Raw genomic sequence first — 13,801 nt, 5'->3', positions numbered from 1 at the left:
TCTGGTTGCCCCATTTATGGCTGCTTGGCTGAAACTTTTTTCTGTGCCAGCAATACAATTGCCCCATTTTAGGTGCCATAGACCAGCACCTGGTAACGCCAAGTACCTGAACAGCATCTCCCACGTCAGATAGCTTTGTGGTACAGGTAACGACTTGCAAGGTGAACCCTTAACTATTCTACTGCATCTCCTCTGGACAGGGAGTTCAAGAGAATTTATACAATTAGCATGAAAGTATTTTTCTTCAAGCAGTGCGGCATTGCACTCACTGAATGACATCTGTCTGTTGGAGTTGTATAATCACATCCTATGGGATATGCCACATGAAATTCTTCCTATGATGCCAGAAGACTAATGCAATGCCTTTGCACAAATGGTCCAAGATGGACAAGATGCATCTAAGCAGAGTTTATGGTCTGACAAGGACCCAACCGACTCCTTTGCTTGTGCTGGGGACATATATGTTCATATACCACTCCTGCAGTCCCACAGAAGTGTCTCTGCTTTGTGGTGCATCACCACTGGTTCAGTGTCCTTCCTTTTGGTATTTCATCAGCCCTTGTGGTCTTTACAAAGGTTATGTCAGTGGTCACAGACCACCTTCGCAGCCAGGGATGCATGTATTAAAATACCTTAACAAATGGCTGTTGAAGGAGGGCTCAACACAGCTAGTCAAGGCGTCCAAGTTTTATCTTTAATCTTCGACTAGGCTACACATTATTGAGGTCATCTTGAACACAGTCACATTGAAACGGTCTAAACCCCCTTAACGAGATTGCAATATTCAGGCTATGATCCTGATGTGTCCAGTGAGAAAGAGTCTGTCCCACCCCAGATGGTCCAGGGACTTTTTTGGTCTGTTAGAATCATGCATCCTGGTGGCATCTCATGCTGTGGTACAGGCAAGCCCTTGGAACCTGTGTTTGCAATGGGTCCAACATTGGGGAAAACTCTTGGACATGTTCTGTGGCTCCAAGGTGGTGGTTTGGGACCTTCAGTGGGGGATTCCTGCCTCCAATTTGAATTCCGGTAGGCTGATCTTCCCACTTTGACTTATGGTGGGAGTAATGGGTGCATCATGTCTCAGTTGGGGAGGTCACCTAAATGATGTGCAAATCAGAGAACTGATGTCTCCAACAGTGCCATCATATTAACCTTCGGTAGTGGCCTGCCATTCCTCTAGCTCTCAAGATCTTTGTCTGGCATCAAGGGTAGATTTATCCAAGTGATGGAGCACAAGACCACCTTGTGGCACAGTATCAACCAGGGAAGCATGGGGACACAGCCCTCCTCTGTAGGGTTTGGACCTTGTTCCAGAGTTTGAGCACTGGGTCAGGTCTGTCTTACGTTCCATTCATAGAGTACTATCAGCACTAGGTATCATGGAGAGCTCCTGAACTGCCATACTTTCTGAAAGTTTTTAACACATAAGCAGTGAACAAAAGTTTGCTGCCACGAAAAGCATATTTAGATAGCACAACCAATATTTGTTTACCACCCCCTCTCCCCTCTCCGCCCAGAGGGTTTTAGAGCTTCTTTTCTCATAATAGCGTGAAAGAAATCAGAGTCATAATTTTTATATACAAAATAACCACTAACATTTGATTGGTCCTAATTTCTAAAAAAAGTGGTCAAGTCCATGATGCTACAGAAAACATTAGAATCAGGAAAGGTGTTCTACATTTCTGACAGCCCCTGCACCCCAGTCACACATACAGGAAATCTTTTTAACTTCAGTTAAAGTATAAAACTGCTAACACATACATAACTAAAAACAAGTGAGAGGACTTAAAAGTGAGACATACATATATCAACATATTCTCTATTTAAGTATGTCCACTTTTTTGCACCTTTTCGCAGCTATATCGAACTTACTTGCTCAATATTGAGTAATATTTTAAATCTAGGTTCTCAGCAATATTGGTGTAGCCTAATGAAAGCATGCGAGGAGACGACAGACACCCATATCTACAAGTCTCATCTAGACCAACACAGAGAAGTGACAATGTGAACCTAAAGGCAGACTAGGAGGCCAGCTAAGGGCTTTCATGTTGGAGAAGACAAGAAAGCTAGCCCTAGTTTCAATTATTTCTATCTATACTTTGTGATCCCTTTATCTCACATACCTGATGGTTGGAAGAAAGAACACCTCCTGGCCTGTGCCAAGTGACTGTGTGTGGTGGCGGGCCAGATACCAGGCAGTTCAGCTCTACAGTTTGTCCTTCAGCGACTGCATTTGAGGAAGGCTCGATCCTCACCGGCGCAGAAATAGCAGATGCTGAAAGTGCCAAACAGGGTTGAGACCAAAGCAGGATTACACATCTTACCCACAAGATTCATGTGCAGTACTTTACATAACACACAGATGGAATGCTAACGTTAATATTTAGAAATTTTTTCTTAAACCTTTAATTAAAAATATATTTCCTAATGCATTATTTGAGCATTTTACTTGCTAATGAACAAGTTACTTACCTTCGGTAACGCTTTTTCTGGTAGATATAATATCTGCCTGTGGATTCCTCACCTTGTGAATATCCCCCTGCGTCAGCAGCATTCGGAAATTCTTTTTGTAGCTTCGCGCCGACGACGTCACTGAGGCACGGCATCACGCGCGACTCCGCTGACGTCACCGACACCATAATAGGCCCACGCCAGCGTGAGGGCATCAGTTCCGCCCTTTTTTCCGTGCCTTCGAGGCACACGGACGGACCGATGACAGCAGAAATATACACAGTATACACAGTACACAAATGTCAAGATAACACACAGTGTGAAACCAAAGAAGGAAATTAAAGCATAATAAACATTTCCTTTGACAATAAAAATACATACAATACAACAACTCAAGTATAGAAGAGTGGACAACCGGGAGGCGGGTGGGTCAGTGAGGAATCCACAGGCAGATATTGTATCTACCAGAAAAAGCGTTACCGAAGGTAAGTAACTTGTTCTTCTGATTGATACATCTGCCAGTGGATTCTTCACCTTGTGAATAGAGTCCCACAGCAGTCCCCACTCCCGGAGGAGGGTGTCCACTCTCCTATACCAGAAAATCCTGGAGGACAGCGCGCGCAAAGTGGCCCTCCCTCCTCACTTCGGTATCCAAGCAGTAATGCTTCGCGAAAGTGTGGAGGGAGGCCCAAGTCGCCGCTCTACAAATGTCCTCAACAGGAACACCTCTAGACAGATGTTGATGACTTTGCTCTAGTAGAGTGAGCTCTTATACCCTCTGGAGGGTCCTTACCCACCAGGGCGTAGCAGATCTTAATGCAGAGGATAATCCACCTCGAGAGCGTGCGCTTGTGCACCGCCTTCCCCTTCTTGCAGCCAGCAAAACCAACAAACAGCTGGTCATCCCACCTGAACTCTCGTGTCCTGTCCAGTTAAAAGCTCACCGCCCTCTTAGGGTCCAAGCGGTGTAGTCTCTCCTCCTCCTTGGAAGGGTGAGGGGGAGGATAAAAGGTAGGGAGGGTAACGGACTGCCCCAGATGGAAAGGAGTTACCACCTTAGGCAGAAAAGCAGCCCTGGTCCTGAGAACCATTCTTTCAGCATGAATTGATAAAAATGGGGGCTTTGAATTAAGAGCTTGAAGCTCACTTACACTCCTTGCCGAGGTAATTGCCACCAGAAAAATAGTCTTGAAAGACAAAAGTCTCAAGGGACATGTGTGTAAAGGTTCAAAGGGAGAACCCATCAAGAACGTAAGAACAAGGTTCAAGTCCCATTGAGGCACAATAAAAGGTGTAGGAGGAAATTTATTGGTAAGGCCCTTAATGAATCGTAATACAATAGGAGATTTAAACAACGAAGGCTGGTCTATCAAACAAAGGAAAGCCGATAAGGCCAACAAATAACCTTTGATAGTTGCCACCGCAAAACCCTGCTGGGCTAAGGAAAGTGCAAATTGAAGTATATTGAACAAACAAGCCCTTAAAGGGTCAACTGACTTCTCCCCGCACCAAGCAACAAATTTAGACCATCTATAAGAATAAATGGACTTGGTGGAGGCACGCCTGGCCGATAAGATGACATCCCCCACATCGTGCGGGAGAGAAAAGGAAATCAGGTTGCCCCGCTCAATCTCCAGGCATGAAGGTGTAAGGTCTGGAGGTGTGGGTGTAGAACCTGCCCCTCCATCTGGGAGAGGAGATCTGCCCTGTGAGGGAGACGGAGCGGCAGGCACGAGGAGAGGTGGAGAAGATCCGTGTACCACACCCTTCTTGGCCAATCGGGGCAATTAATATGACTTGGGCCCGGTCTTGCCGTATCTTCCTCAGAACCCGAGGAATCAAAGGTATGGGAGGAAACGCGTAAAGGAGTTGCGAGTCCCAACTCAACTGAAACGCATCCCCCAAGGCTCCTTGCATCGGAAACTGGAGGCTGCAGAATGACGGGCAGTGAGCATTCTCGCAAGTGGCAAACAGGTCCATCTGAGGAGTCCCCCACGTCAGAATGACGTGACGAACTACCTCTGGATGAAGCCTCCACTCGTGGTCGGCAGAGAACTGCCGACAGACTGTCTGCACGAACGTTCAGAACTCCGGCCAGATGATTTGCCATCAGACAAATATGATGGTCCTGAACCCAGGACCAGAGACGCAGAGCCTCTCTGCAGAGACACTGCGACCCCACTCCTCCCTGCTTGTTGACATACCACATCGCGGTCGTGTTGTCCGTCAGGACCAGAACTGACTGACCGCGAAGGGAAGGGGGGGGGGGGGGGAAGGCCTTGAGCGCCAGACGTATCGCCCGCAATTCCAGAAGGTTGATGTGAAGCAACATTTCCTCTGGAGACCAAAGACCCTTGATCTCCAGGTCCCCAAGATGAGCACCCCACCCTAGAGTGGATGCATCTGTTATCACTGTGGCCACCAATGGAGGAAGTTGAAAAGGCTTTCCTTGAGACAGATTGCCCTCCACGCTCCACCAAGACAGATCCGCTACAGTTTCTCTCGAGATCCTCACTGACTCCCTGAGATCTCCGCTGTGCTGATACCACTGCCTGCGGAGACACCACTAGAGTGCCCTCATGTGCCAGCGTGCATGGTGAGCAACAGAATGCAAGAAGCCATCAGACCGAGCAGGCGAAGGACCTTCAGGACTGGAACAACCGCTCCATTGAAAAATAAAGGAATCCTTTCCTGTATGTCGCGAATCCTTTGAGGACGAGGGAATGCACGACACACAGTAGTGTCCAGTACCGCACCTATGAACAGGTTGCGCTGGGAGGGCACCAGGTGAGATTTGGGTACATTTATCGAAAAACCCAACCTGTGCAACAACTGAGTTGTCTCTTACAGATGATGGAGCACTATCTCTGGAGACTCTGCTTTGATCAGCCAATTGTCCAGATACGGGAATACAGGTATCCCCGACCTTCTGAGATGTGCTGCCACCACAGCCATCACCTTGGTGACGACTCGAGGCGCAGTAGTAAGACCAAACGGAAGGACCGCAAACTGGTAGTGTTGCAATCCAACCGTGAAACGGAGATACTGTCTGTGCGACTTCAGGATTGGGATATGAAAATACGCATCCTACAAGTCGATCGACACCATCCGGTCTTCTTCCAGCAGCGCTTGAAGAACCTGTGCAAGGGTGAGCATCTTTAACTTCTCCTGCTTCAGGTAAAGGTTCAAGATCCTGAGATCCAGGATCGGACAGAGCCTGCCATCCTTCTTGGGGATCAGTAAATACCGGGAGTAGCATCCCTGACCCCTCTCCTGCTCTGGAACCACCTCTATTGCACCCTTTCTGAACAGAGCTAGGACTTCTTCCTGCAGGAGGAGCAGATGGTCCTCCGAACAATAACCCTGGCAAGGAGGGTAATTTGGGGGAAATTCCCGAAAGGGAAGAGCATACCCATTCTCCACGAGATTGAGAACCCAAAGATCTGATGTAATCAATTCCCAATCTCGTAGAAAATGGGTAAGCCGGCCCCCACTGTGCCCACATGATCCGGAATGGCGGATCTAGGGCTGCTTTGCTGCGGTGGTAGGTGGCTGGGAAGGGGAAGAGGAGGAGGAGGAGGAGGCTTGACGACCTCTAGGACGAGCTCGCTGTCTGCCTCTGTACGACTTGTACAGCATATTTTGCAGTTGTTGCGGCTGCTGCTGTGATGTTTTGTAGGAACGAAAGGAAGACATGCCAAATCCTCTGAAGCGCCTTCCAGTAGTACCCCTGGTCTGAAGACCCAAAGATTTCGCTGTGGCCCTGCTGTCTTTGAAAAGTTTTAAAGCAGTGTCAGCCTTCTTGCCAAACAAACCTGACCTATCAAAAGGCAAGCCCATCAAAGCAGACTGTACTCTTCTTGTGGCCACCGAAGAGCCCATGACTCTCGTCACCGAATCGGCCGTGTCCAGCCCACTCTGTATCACTCGTCTCGCAGCAGCCTGAGTGTCCGAAATTACTTCCTGAAAGTCCTTTCTATCCACCTCAGGAATTTTTGGCACTAACTGCTTCACGGAACCCATCAAGGCATGGTTGTATCGCCCCATCAGACAAGTTGCATTAGTGGATTTTAATGCCATGCTGGCTGAGGAGAATGCCTTCTTAGCCGCCTGATCTTACTTCCTGGACTCTTTTTTCCCAGGAATCTGAGGAAAAGCACCCGCAGATTTCTTTGAGCAGGCAGCCTGCACAATCAGACTCTCAGGAAGAGGGTGTGTTGACAAAAAGTCCGGGTCACCAGGTGCCACACTATACCTCCTCGCCACAGCCCTTGAAACAGCAGGAGCTGTCAAAGGTTTCTTCCAGACTTCATAAATGGGTTCAGCCAAAGCATCATTAAATGGCAGCATTGGTTCAATAACTGAGGAAGGCGAGTGGAGGACCTCAGTAAGAATATTAGACTTGTACTCAGCAGTGGGCAGAGTAATGTTCAACAAGCCCGCAGCCTTTTTAATAACAACTTGATAAGGCATCACATCCTTGGAAGGCACGTCTGACACAGAAGCCAAATCCCACTCAGGAGACAGTTCAAGTACACTGGCCTTTCTCAGGTCATCAAAAGGATCATCAGAATCCTGTAACTCTCCTTCCTCCACGTCAGCATACCGATACCTCTCCTCCTCCAGAAGTCTCTGGGCTTCACGCCTCAACCTCTCCTTCGTGAACGAAGTCGACAGATCCAGAACCCACTCCGCCGGGGTCGGAGCCAGCGTCGAAACCGAAGTCGGGCGAGGCTGTTTTACCCGAGGTCGAACGGGATCCTGCATCGGAGTCGTGGGCACCGGCGTCGATGGAATCGGCGCCGAAGGCTTCGGAGTCGAAGGCCTCGGCTGAGCCGGAAAATGCCACTGCGGTGGAAGAGCCGGCATGAAAGGCATAAAGGGCGCAGGAGCATAAGCCTGGGGAACACCCAAGTTATACGCCAAAGGACCCATGGGACCAACAGGTGCACCAGAGGGGTACATTGCCCTGGAGTAAACCCCAAACATTGCATTCAGGAACTGGGATGGATCCTGACCTGGAACCGGAAAGGCTGGATAAGGACCCCCAGGCTGCTCTCGAGGGAGCGGAGTCGTCTCGATGTCTATCTCCTGCTCAGGCTGTGGCACCGGGGTCGACGAACCCGCAGGCACCGGAACGTCGCCTTCACCAACCTCCTCCACCTCACCTTCATCCTCCTGACCAGAAGGATTGGACGGATCCGGAGAAGGGTTCGCTTGCTGCTTCGGTGACTCAGGCGAATTCGCACGCGAAGCCACACCATCGGAGTCCTGGGCTTCCGACGCCGAAGCCTCCGCTTCTTTACGAAGTAGCCTCACTTGCGACTTCGGCCTTGAACTCGAGTCCTTCCCTGAGTGATGACATGGCTCCTCTTCTTGTGCTTCCTCCTCGAGGACTTTGAAGCATGAGCAGAAGAGGACTCCGAGCGCGACCTCGATCGAGACCTCGACCTCGAACGCTGAGACCGTGACTTCAAAGTCTTCTTATCTTTCTTACTTTTAAGCTTTGCAACTAGGAGCTTCGTCTCCCTCTCCCGAAGGGCTTTCGGAGTCATCTTCTTGCAAGATGGGCAATCCTCGACGTCATGGTCGGAGCTTAGACACCAGACGCAGCACTCATGCGGGTCAGTAATGGACATAGTCTTGCCACATTCCCCGCAAGCCTTAAATCCAGTCTTCTTCGAAGACATTTCGACAGAAGACAATGTAACAGAGAAAATAACTACAGAGTAACAAAGTTACTACAAAGCTACTGTCGATCCCTAGAAAACTGTTAGCGTTGACGAAGCGGAAAAAAGGGAACTGATGTCATCACGCCGGCGTGTGCCTATTATGGTGTCGGTGACGTCAGCGGAGTCGCGCGCGATGCCGTGCCTCTGTGACGTCGTCCACGTCGGCGCAAAGCTACAAAAAGAATTTCCGAATGCTGCTGACGCAGGGGGATATTCACAAGGTGAGGAATCCACTGGCAGATGTATCTATCAGAAATTCCTTTTAGGAGTTTCAGCTTTACTGAAACCAGATCCCATAATCTGAAAGACTTCATATTTGCACACTCCAGTTATTTCCATCTGATACTCTCCAATTCAGAAACTCCCCAAACTCTCTTCCCTCTAGATTCTGAGATTAATGGAGTCACAGGGCACACTAATATCCCATACCAGACTCCAGACCCTGTCCTGATCCCAGCCTGTACTGAATATCCATTTTCCTGTTACCTCACAAAGTGAAGTGGATAACTCTTAAAGTTCACAGCCAATACCATGATTGAAACTCTGATGCTACTTTCCATCACATCTCTGTATAGCGCCCTACAAGGCATCTTCTCCTGTTATGGTTATAATGATTTGCTTCTAGGATAGTTATTCAAACCACAGAATAGATTTTGACCATTGTTTTAAATGTTAACCTGGGTATTGAAGCCTTCAGCTGGTGTCCATGTGCCCCTCTTAGAAACTCAACTTAAATGCCCTTGCAAAATATAAATAGGTTTTCTCCTTACTTTTGTGGACAATAACTTCAATTCTGGCTTCTGCAGATCTAGAGGAGCTGGTCCCAACACAAATGTAGGTCCCACCATCGACAGTTGTGACTGATGGGATCACCAGAGTGGAGATATCTTTTCTTTCCACACGAGACTGCAAAGGAACCAATTGCTTTTGTTAGCCCACGGACATGGCACACACAAAACAAATGACAGAAAATACTACTGCGCCCCACCTCACCCCACCCCACAAGGCAGGGACCAGGTTATGGAGGGATGCAATAGTTTAAGCATCACTACCCGGAGAACAGAGTACCAAAATGTCAGGAATGTAATGCATTTAGAGACGAAAGAGCAAAGGGAAATAATGGCTCTTCTACCACTAATGGTGTATGATCAAGATAACAAAAAGGAGATAAAAAGTGAGCAATGGTAAATCCAACACAAATAGATTGTGTATGCTGCAAGCACATAGAGGCAGGTAATATTCAACAACTTCTGTAAATCCATTAACATAGCACCCTCACATTCATGTACAAAGATCAATAAACCTATTCACACAATGAAACATTGACACAAGTGCTCATGCACACAGACAAAACAAATAGACACTTGAAGATTATATTCAATGGCAGACAATATATACATATGTATAAAAGCACACAGAGGTAGGAAGATGGATAATGCATGATCAGGTAGGTGAATACCTCAATGGACAATGTTGGAGCATATCTGTAATTGAACGAGTGGATGGATAAACATTACATATTGTTACAAGTTTCCTATAGGTCATGTTCCAGTTAAGTTACAAAGCTCATCTAAATTGCATTTGAAATTATACACAAATATGTGTTTCGGAAAACTTGAACCAGGTTTATCGTTTTGATTCTGCTGCTGGAAGGCTAGCTAGGAGCGAAAACACTGCAAGCCATCTATGCTACATGAGTGGAATATGAATATGAAAATAAAATTACAATTGTGAGAAAATCAAGTCATAGGAGAGGGAAGACGTTCACCTTTTTTCTTTCAGCCAACAATTTTCTGAAATGTCCACAAATAATTACATCAACGACCAGACTGATTCACACATATCACAGTTGAGTTGAATTAAACTTCTTCACATTGGTCTAAGGAAATTCCAAAGTAACGATGCCATATCTGAAACTCATCCCTTCCCAGCAACATCACAAAGCTCATAATTTCACAAACAACCCCCCTTTTTCATTGTTCAAAGCAAAATACCCACAAGGAATGGTACTAAGGCACCATTTAAGGTCAAACAAAGAGTAAGACCAGCCTGAATCAATGAAGTGGTTTACATTCTGCATAGAAGGTTAAATTACATCCTACAGCAGACTGCTGGTCCATCATTTCATATTATAAGGTTCATTCTGCAGGAGTCCATTAAACATGGAAGATCTACATATAATAGTGGAGTTTAGTAAAAAGTGCAAATAGGTCACAAAATGGAAGATTCCTGAAAAAATGCCTGACTTCCCACGAGCAATCAAAAGATTGCATGGACATAGTACTAGAGGGGGGAACGGTGCAGATAAGTGCCTGGCAATTCGAACATATATTAGGCTAGTGGGTTAGGGGATGGAAGCTGATCACACTATTACCAGATATTTCTCAAGTATTTAAAGAATGGCTTAATTGTTAACGTTGCTATAAAAAAAAGCACAACTGCACACCATTCGGAGGGTTAGCAGAAGTCCATCCGATTCTGAAAGATAGGTTTCCTGACTGCAACACAAGAGGATGGCCTACACCCGAACACAGAGAAATATCATAGCTAGGATAGAATGCAGAAGCAGCTACCTGGAGTTCTTGAATCCGTCGATGCAGTGCCTCAAGGCTGCTGTTTCGGAAGTGAAGGAAGCCAAAGGAAGAGAGAGCCTAAGCAGAAGAAGCAGAGAAAGAGTGGAAGCATGCAAAGTGAAAGGCAGACCGAGTAATGAATAAAAGAGACAGCAAAAGACAGTAGCCTGATCAAGGATTGCGTTTTAGTTAAAATATCAGTGCTCTGACCCAAGTTCCTTATGATTTCCATTAAAATGAGAAGAAACAAGGTGAAAAAAGACCAGTTAAAGACCATTCTAGCCTGAAGGTAAGTAAAAGACATGCTCAATTTTTGTTTTTACTATACACACTGATTCTTGAAGTCATGGTATGGCACATTAAAGAAGCTTGTTGGGCCATTTCCAAAATCCTGAAGTTCTAAGAGCCACTAAGGGGATCAAAGATGACAGAACAATACGTTTCTGACCCTCCTAGGAGGTGAGAGCCCCATTCAGAGACGGAAACAATACCTGCTGTGGGGAGAGGTGTTATCACCTCCTCCCCCAGCAAAAGCTGGTAAATTAGCATTCTAAGGCAGGGAGCTTCAAAAGAGTATGCAAATCTGGCAGTACTTCCATTGGGATAAATTTAGGTGCCTACAGTGTCTTCCACAGGAGCTGATTTACAACCTACTATTACAAAGAAATTTGGGTGTGCCGAGATGCAATTCATTTTAATTTCACTTGCGGCCATCGCTTAGACACCTCTTTTCACGTGATTGAAACATGAAGAATGCTTCTAAAAAGTACCCTTCAATCACTGCATGCAGGTAATATTTCTTCCCTGAATGATTGAGGGCATACATTTCATAGTTGCCCTCAATTTCAACAAAAGGGGTAGTATATGGTTTACCTCAGCTGTGCCAGTAAGAAATCACAAATTAGCCTCTTGCTACTGTCACACAGTTTGCAGAGGTTTTCCCATGCAACTGCGACTGACATCTACGGATCTGGGTTTCGGTGACCCCAGTCTCTGGTGTGTCCTGTAATTACTCTGTCCTGATGAGGTCCCTGTCCTAAGAAATTTTATTAAGGGGTCGAAACATACGTGGGCTGATTTTAAAATCTGATTGAGTTTAGTAGTAGTAGGAGTGCCATGTACAGTAACATTTCATCACAATCAGTAACATGTATATATTTTTGTGTTTTGAACCACACTTTTTTAATCACTCTATCCCCTCTCGATGCACCGTCACTTTGTAGGAGCATCTTCTTTTTTGATAAATGTAAATAATGAGTAATATTCAGTTGTGGCAGGTAGGGAACAAGGGTGGGGGGTGAATATGAAAAAAAAACCAGTTACCTTTTCCGATGGCCGCGTCTCTCCTCTGCTCCCGAAGAAGCTGCAGGAAGCACCTAGCATACAGGCTCCCCATAGCTATCACAACACTGCAGCGCTGTGATTGGTCTGAGCGCTGTGGATCACTGCTCAGATTAGGTCAGGGAGCCTGTGCATATTCCCCACCAGGCTGTGCAAAGTGCGCAAACAGCCAGCCAAGCAGTCATGCGCACTTGGTATGCACAGTCCTTTCCTCCTCACACCCTGAGCCCCGCCCCATCCCAGCCCGCAGCAACCAAAAATAAAACAATAATAACCTTGTTATTATCCTTTTTATTTTTTCCCTTTTCACATCTCTATGAGCATTGTGGCGATGCTCCTCTGCCTTAGCCGAGGAGCTGCCACTGGTCATATTGTAATGAACCGTTTCTACGTTACACAAATGTAATTAGTAAAGATAAATGCACTTCTTGCATAACTAAGTAAACTTGCAGAAAAGTTTCTTTATGATACAATTGCAGTGGAAGTCTCAGGCTCCACTTCCCCAATAGGGACCACCCTCTTCATGGACACAGTAACTTGCCCCCGGATTTGTGACAGTCAAAGATAATGATTTTCAACAACTGACTGGTCCTCTATATACTAAACCTGCATTTTACTACTTAAGGTAACACAATTTCGTTTTCAGTGTTCTACATGGAAAAAGTCAGATACCAAGTTTGCACATCAAATGTCAACAAAATATATAGCAGATGTGTATGCTCGGTGTCACCTTAAGCCCAAAAGAATTACCTTTCTTCAGAAGAAAATGGAACTGAGCACCTCAAGAACAAATCGAGCTTCTCCCTTGGGTTGGAAGATTTCAGGTTTATTTAGAAGCAAGAAAGGTGAAGAGTGGAGGGCTACAGTGAGAAATACAGGGTTCATTTTGGTGTATAAGAGCATGCTCACCAAACAGAGTCTTCACCTCGCATTTATGTCAGTCAGTCCATGGGCTCTTACGAGATCTCCTTTATGAACCAGTGTGTCAGTCATCAGAGCAAATGGTTGATCATAATGCAGTATGATGTTGGGCTTGTTTAGCGGTCAATGGCATTTCTGTCCTAAAAAACAACCCTGACAGGCAGAAAGCCAAAACAGCGTTCTGCTGGATTTCATGTGTGTTGGCCCAAGACCAGCACTCCACAGTTCCAGCATCAAGGGTGCACATGCATGAGGGGGTTGGGGGGGGGGTTAAGTTTGGGGACAAAGAGGCCTAAAAAGTATTAGCAGGTACATATTCAATGTGTATGAAGTAGGTAGTGGTCCAGTACCTCTCTGTCCAGGATCAACTTTTAAAAGTTTGGGTTTTCAACTATCAGAAAGAAAAATCATCACTGGCATTTCCTAAATAGTATACACTATGGGACTGTGGAGGGGCCAAAAGTCAGAAAAAAGAGAACACTATCAAAAGACCAAGATTCAGCAATCGGTTCTCAGCATCTGAAGTTTTTATCTTGCATTGTTACTACAAAGGCTGACTTATTAACAACTCAAGGTAAGGTTTCTTTAGATCTTGTAGCTTAACCTGAAGCTTTACCTCAGTATTTTTCAATTTTTAAGCCACGGGCCTCTTTGGTAACTACTTCCAACGTGCTCATTTTAATTCCCCTGCACACCTCAATTCTGTCGCCCAACACACAAACTATGAGGAACACCATTAGGTAACAACTACTGCCAATATGAAGAGTATTTTTTATTTTA

At 46.1% G+C, this 13,801-nt stretch overlaps 1 protein-coding gene across 2 annotated transcripts in view; it reads right to left on the bottom strand.

Moving 5' to 3' along the window:
* Positions 1-13,801, bottom strand: part of HSPG2 (heparan sulfate proteoglycan 2) — a 948,088-nt gene that overhangs the window by 290,417 nt on the left and 643,870 nt on the right. For both annotated transcript variants that reach the window (XM_078642606.1, XM_078642605.1), the window contains 3 exons: positions 10,760-10,837; positions 8,957-9,092; positions 2,127-2,278 (listed from right to left, as the gene is read on the bottom strand). In XM_078642606.1, coding sequence (XP_078498732.1) covers positions 2,127-2,278; positions 8,957-9,092; positions 10,760-10,837 — 366 coding nt within the window. The remainder of the gene's footprint in view (positions 1-2,126; positions 2,279-8,956; positions 9,093-10,759; positions 10,838-13,801) is intronic.

This window comes from Lissotriton helveticus, chromosome 5_1 (genome assembly GCF_964261635.1).
Source record: "Lissotriton helveticus chromosome 5_1, aLisHel1.1, whole genome shotgun sequence".
Taxonomy (NCBI): Eukaryota; Metazoa; Chordata; class Amphibia; order Caudata; family Salamandridae; genus Lissotriton; species Lissotriton helveticus.
The sequence above is the reverse complement of the archived record's forward strand: the minus strand, read 5'-3'. Positions and strand labels throughout refer to the sequence as shown.